Genomic DNA, 5,438 nt, shown 5'->3' with positions numbered 1-5,438 from the left:
GGAGGGGATTCTGACCCACAGCGCCCCTAGAGGACACAGTGGAACTGCCCCACAGGGTCTCCAAGGCTGTCAGTCTTTATGGGAGCAAAGCCCAAACCACACCCACTGGAAGCAAAGCCCAAACCAAAGTCACTGCCATTGACTTGACTTGACTCATAGCGACCCCTCCTTGGAATTCCGAGGCCGTATCACTACCGAAGTAGATTGCCCCATCTTCCCTCCCAGGAGTAGCTGGTGGGTTTGAACCACCAGCCTTCTGGTTAGCAGTCAAGTGCCTTAGGCACTACGCTACATGGACTAAATTCAAGCCTCTGACAAGGGTCCTGAATCCCATTTTACAGGTGAGACAACTGAGGATCAGAGGGGACGGGAGCCCGACACAAAGATGTGGACTGAATCCAGTTCCATCGTTCATGAGCGCTGTGACTTTGAACAAAGGTGGAGGGTGAGGACTCAGGGGAGGGGCAGAGCACAGCCCACCAGGGGCTCCGGCCTCACCTCCTTGAGGTCGCGCTGCAGCTTGGTGTTCGCTTCCTCGGCCTTACCCAGCTCGCGGTGGGCGGTGCCCAGCTCCTCCTCCAGCTGACTCATCTGGCGGCATAACACCGCCAGGCGCTCCCGCAGCTGGCACACCTCCGCTCGCTGCCGCTCCAGGGCCTCCTCCAGCTCCGCGGTGCGCCGGTTCGAATCCCCGCCAGGACCCAGGCCATTGGCTAGGGTCTGGAGTAGGGGCGGGGAGAGAGGAAGGGGCAGGACCCAGAGCAGGGGCGGCAGAGACATAGAGGGAATGCAAAGATAAAGATAATCAGCAGGGGACCGTAGAGATAAAAGATCCATAAGGGCGCTGCTACTTTGCATGCTTGGGGTCGCCACATGTAGGAATCATGACTAGATGACAACTAATAAGAGTCATGGGAGCTCTGGTGGCGTACTGCCTAAGGCACTTGACTGCTAACCAGAAGGCTGGCGGTTCAAACCCACCAGCCACTCCTCGGAGGGAAGATGGGGCAATCTACTTCCGTAGTAATACGGCCTCGGAAACCCAAGGAGGGCTCGCTAGGAGTCAAGTCAAGTCAATGGCAGTGACTTTGGTTTGGGCTTTGCTTCCAGTGGGTGTGGTTTGGGCTCTGCTCCCATCAAGACTGACAGCCTTGGAGACCCTGTGGTGCAGTTCCACTCTGTCCTCTAGGGGCGCTGTGGGTCAGAATCCCCTCCAGGCACTGGGTTTGGTTTGGGCTTTGCTTCTGTGAAGGTAGGAGCTCTTATGGTGCAGTGCCTAAGGCACCTGACTGGTAACCAGAAGGCTGGCGGTTCACACCCACCAGGCACTCCTTCGAAGGAAGATGGGGCAATCTACTTCCATAGTGATACTGCCTTGGAAACCCAAGGAGGGGTTGCTATGAGTCGGGTCCAACTTGACGGCACACAACAACAACAACAATAAGAGTCATGCAGATCAGAGTCCACAGAGGTCAGTGAGGGTCACAGCAGTTAGCTAGGTGATGTGAATCAGAAGCCAAAGGGTCAGTAAGAGTTTTTAGGGTTCAGAGATCCTAGAGTCAGTCAAACCAAACCCACTGCCATCAAGTCAATTCCGATTCATGGCAGCACCCATTGGGTTCCCAAGGCAGGAAATCTTTACGGCAGTAGATGGCCCCGTCTTCCTTCCATAGAGTGGCTGGTGGGTTTGAACCGTCAGCCTTCTGATTAGCAGTCAAATGCCTTAGGCACTGCGGCACTAGAGCTCCTTAGAGTCAGTAAGGGTTGTACTAAAATGTAAAAGGACCATCACAAAGTCATGAGGTTGAGTGGAGGTCACAGGGACCGGGATCAATAAAAAACAGGAAGCCATCAGCCGTAGGGGAGACCTTCCACCTCTCACCTGCCCGTCTCCATCCTTGCCTGGTTCCTCCAGCCCCGAACGCCGCCTAGACATCTGCTCTCGAAGGTTCAGAGTCTGGGAATGTGAGTGGGAGTTCAGGGCCAAGAGGCTTTGGGAACCACAAGCCCTGCTTCCCATTGGCACTGGCCTTCTAAGGGAAGGTCCTAGATGCCTCCATCTCAGCTGCCCCTAGTCCTGTTGGGGGCCATCCCTGACCCCATCTCGGGACCTACCTTTAAACCCACCCCCTTGTTTTCGCCTTGGCTGTGCCCTCGGGAACTTCTCTAGAGTGTCTACCCTTTGCCAAGTCCCTCTTAATCTCATCTTGGCCCCCTTGTGGCGGTTTCCTCTTTAGCCCTACGGTCCCTGTCCCACCCCCATTCCTCCTCAGTCCATCTCCTGGAATTTTCCCTTAGCCCCTGGTTCTCACCTTAGTCTCACACTCACTGGGAGGATCTCCCCTGACACTCTGACCAATAACTTCCTTCTTTGGAATCCCACTGATTCTTTGTCTGAGTCTTGCTCCAAAGGGTTCTCTCCTGAGCCCCGCCTCATCGACCTCCCTTATCCCATTCTCCTGGCTTCTCCTAGGTCTTGCCCCCTGGTACTACCTTAGTCCCGCCTCTTTTTGGCCACACCCCACCTCTTGATTGCTCAGCTCCAACTCCTCCTCTAGGACGGCCACCCGCTCCAGCGCCATTCGCAGCCGCTCCCGGACCTGCAGATGGGAGCCGGACAGGAGGTGGAACTAGGCCCAATGAAGGACAGTTGACCCTGACTCAGAACACGGGTTAGATTGGGCAACGTTAGAATTTTTCTGTCCCTCATGCTTGTGGGCAGCCCCACCCACAGTTATTCCCACCCCAGTTCTTTTTATCTTCAGATCCCAGTTGGAGTGGCCTGTCCTTATTCAATCACGTTCAACATTCTTCCTGCTCCGGACAGCTCCAGCCAACCACAGATAGACTCTCACTCATTCTGGACAGTCCCAACCAATCACAGCTAGACTCTTCACTCTTTCAGGACAACCTCAGCCAATCACGGCCAGAATCCCTCCCACTCAGAACAGCCCAGCCAATCATGGGCGTTCGTTCTGTATGCCCCTCATTCCAGTCCTCACACCTTCTCATCCAGGGCCTTGTGGTGCTCGAAGAGGGATTTCAGAGCCTTGAGCACCTCCACCTCAGAGGAGACCCCACCTGGAGACTGGGCCTGGCGCTTCACCACGGTCATGCGTAGTGACCTCTCGTGCCTGGACACCAGGCACTCCAGGTGTTCCAGGAGGAGCTACAGGGATGGCGCATCCGTCCAAGACAAGCAGGCGACGAGGAGAGAAAAGGGTTAAGGAAGAGTGATTCAAAGAGGTGAAGTGGGCACATGGATAAAGAGGTGGACCCCAGGAAAGGGGTAAGGAGATGGGTAGGCAGGTCAGGAAAAGGGTGAGGAATGGGAGGTGGGAGTGACTGAGGAAAAAAAGAAAGATTATGGAGGTAGAGGAGGGGATAGCAAGGAAGATGTGGGACCAGAGGAGGGGAACTGCCAGAAAATGGCAGCAGGGAAGAGAAGAAGTGAAGACAGGGAAAAAAGATGGGATCCTCCTGTGGTCCCGCCCCCCACTTCGGCCCCTCCTCCAACACTGCTCACCCGTGTGTTGTTCCGCTCTGCCTTCAGCTCTGCAATCTCCTCCTCCCGCTCCAGCAGCTGCTCCCGACATAAGTTCAGTTCCTTCGTCAGGGCCGCAAATTCCTGCCAGGAGGTGAGGAAGAGCAGGACAATCCTATCAGCAGGCCCTTTCCCAATCTCCATCGGTCCATTGAATTCAGTCTTCAGGCTCCGCCCCTTTTGCTAAACCCCGCCTCCTCTTCCTGCTACTCAGGCCCCGCCCATCAAAGCAAGCCTCCTCCAGACTCCGCCTCTCCGCACCCAAGCCCCACCCCTTCCGGCCCGCCCCCTCGCCGCCGTCACCGGTCGGGACCCCGCCTCCCTCAGGCCCCGCCCCCCGGCCCCGCCCAGACCTGGGGCAGCGCGATGCTGAGCTGGCGCTGCAGAGAGTCCTTCTCGTGGCCGAGTTCGCGCAGCCGCAGCTGCGCCGTCGCCAACCCGTCCTGCGCCTCGCGCAGCGTCTCCAGCAGCCGCTCGCGCTCCGTGAGCATCGTAACCATGAGGCGCTCCAGCTCGCCTCCCGCCTCGTCCGGGCCCAGCGCCGAGCCCCGCCGGCCGTCCTCGCTGATGGTGGGCATCACTTCGCACATCATGGCGGCGGTGCCGGCCTGCGGGGCGGGGGATAGGGGACCGGGAGGAGGCAGGGAACTGAGGCTGACCTCGGCGAGGCACAGGCAGAGAAACTGAGGCACGGCCCCGCGTGCATGACGTAGGGGAAACTGAGGGGAGGCCACCCAGAATTGCAGGAAAAGAAACAGGCCCGTTCATTCTGATAATGGCCCGGGAGAAATTGAAACCCTTTGCTCTTAGCAAAGCAGGCCTGGGTACCTGGATCAGAGCCTGTGGGAAAACAGGTCGGACTTCTTCAGACACTGGCGGCAAAACGGAGACTTGGCCCACTCAGGTCTATAGCCCTCTTGGGTACTGCCTTGCTTGAACGAATGTGGAGAACCCACGCTTCGCTGCGGATTGCAACCCACTGCATGGGTGGAAGACTGCAAGCCAGGCCAGAACGCTGAGAAATCATGCCCTCAGGAGGCCACAGGGCTGGGGTCACAGAATTAGGTCACTCACATGTGGTGACGTGTGTTTAACGTCACAGGGATGGTTCTCACCTCCGAGGCAGCCCGGCCCCTGCTGCCTTCAATTCCCCACAAATCTGGACCTGGCTGGGAGCAATCTAAGGACCCACTTGCTTGTTTTTGTTTTGTTTTTTTTAAAAAGAGGCCTGTTGGGAGGATGCAGGGCTAGTGCCCTCACTCCTTGGGACCCAGGAGTCCAAAAGACAGCCTTCTTCTCCCTCAGGGGGCCGAGCCCCCAGCCCCTTCTTCCTCAATGCCAGGAGTCAGGGACTCCCACCCTCTCCTCTCCTAGGACCCACCCCCTCCTCCAGCCCTGTTGGGGCAGCAGCTGAGTAGGAGAAGTGGGAGAGGGTGGTTTTTCTGGAGCAGGAGGGCGAGATTGGGTCACTGCTGCCAGGGGTGGGGCACAGATGAATAGAGGCCCCCTGAGCCACTCCCTCAGAGACATCAGGTCCGACGGGTCTGGCTGGCCCTGCCGAAAGCAGGAGGACTTTCACTCTGTTCCCTCCTTTCCCTCTGCCCCTTCGGGCAACCACATAACCGGTTCCAAAAGTGACTAGTTCTCTATGCGCCCCCCCCAAGGCCCAATACGCCGACTGCATGCAAAGTCCTAGGACTGGACCTTGGGCTCCTGTGATGGGAGGAGGGGCTGAGGGCCTTGAGTCCTGGGAGAGGAAGGGGCTGGGTCTTTCAGGTACCCTTGGGGCGTTCAAGTGGTGGATCTAGGACTCTAGACACTTAAACTCCCATCGTTCAGAGGCCAAGCGTGAAGACAATGTTTAAAAGAGGGCTGGCCACTGGAGAGAACAATC

The 5,438-nt window shown here is 57.4% G+C and overlaps 1 protein-coding gene across 1 annotated transcript in view; it reads right to left on the bottom strand.

The window, feature by feature from the left end:
- PPFIA3 (PTPRF interacting protein alpha 3) overlaps positions 1-4,137 on the bottom strand; it is an 18,595-nt gene extending 14,458 nt beyond the window's left edge. The window contains exons 1-6 of the mRNA XM_007942827.2: positions 3,898-4,137; positions 3,527-3,628; positions 3,005-3,169; positions 2,526-2,600; positions 1,883-1,957; positions 499-720 (exon numbers count right to left, since the gene is read on the bottom strand). Coding sequence (XP_007941018.1) covers positions 499-720; positions 1,883-1,957; positions 2,526-2,600; positions 3,005-3,169; positions 3,527-3,628; positions 3,898-4,137 — 879 coding nt within the window. The remainder of the gene's footprint in view (positions 1-498; positions 721-1,882; positions 1,958-2,525; positions 2,601-3,004; positions 3,170-3,526; positions 3,629-3,897) is intronic.
- Between the last annotated feature and the right edge of the window lie 1,301 nt (positions 4,138-5,438).

This window comes from Orycteropus afer, unplaced genomic scaffold, assembly GCF_000298275.1.
Source record: "Orycteropus afer afer isolate SDZICR_OR568_19922 unplaced genomic scaffold, OryAfe1.0 scaffold00099, whole genome shotgun sequence".
Classification (NCBI taxonomy): domain Eukaryota; kingdom Metazoa; phylum Chordata; class Mammalia; order Tubulidentata; family Orycteropodidae; genus Orycteropus; species Orycteropus afer.
Note: the sequence above shows the minus strand (reverse complement) of the source record. Positions and strands in the feature narration are given on the sequence as shown.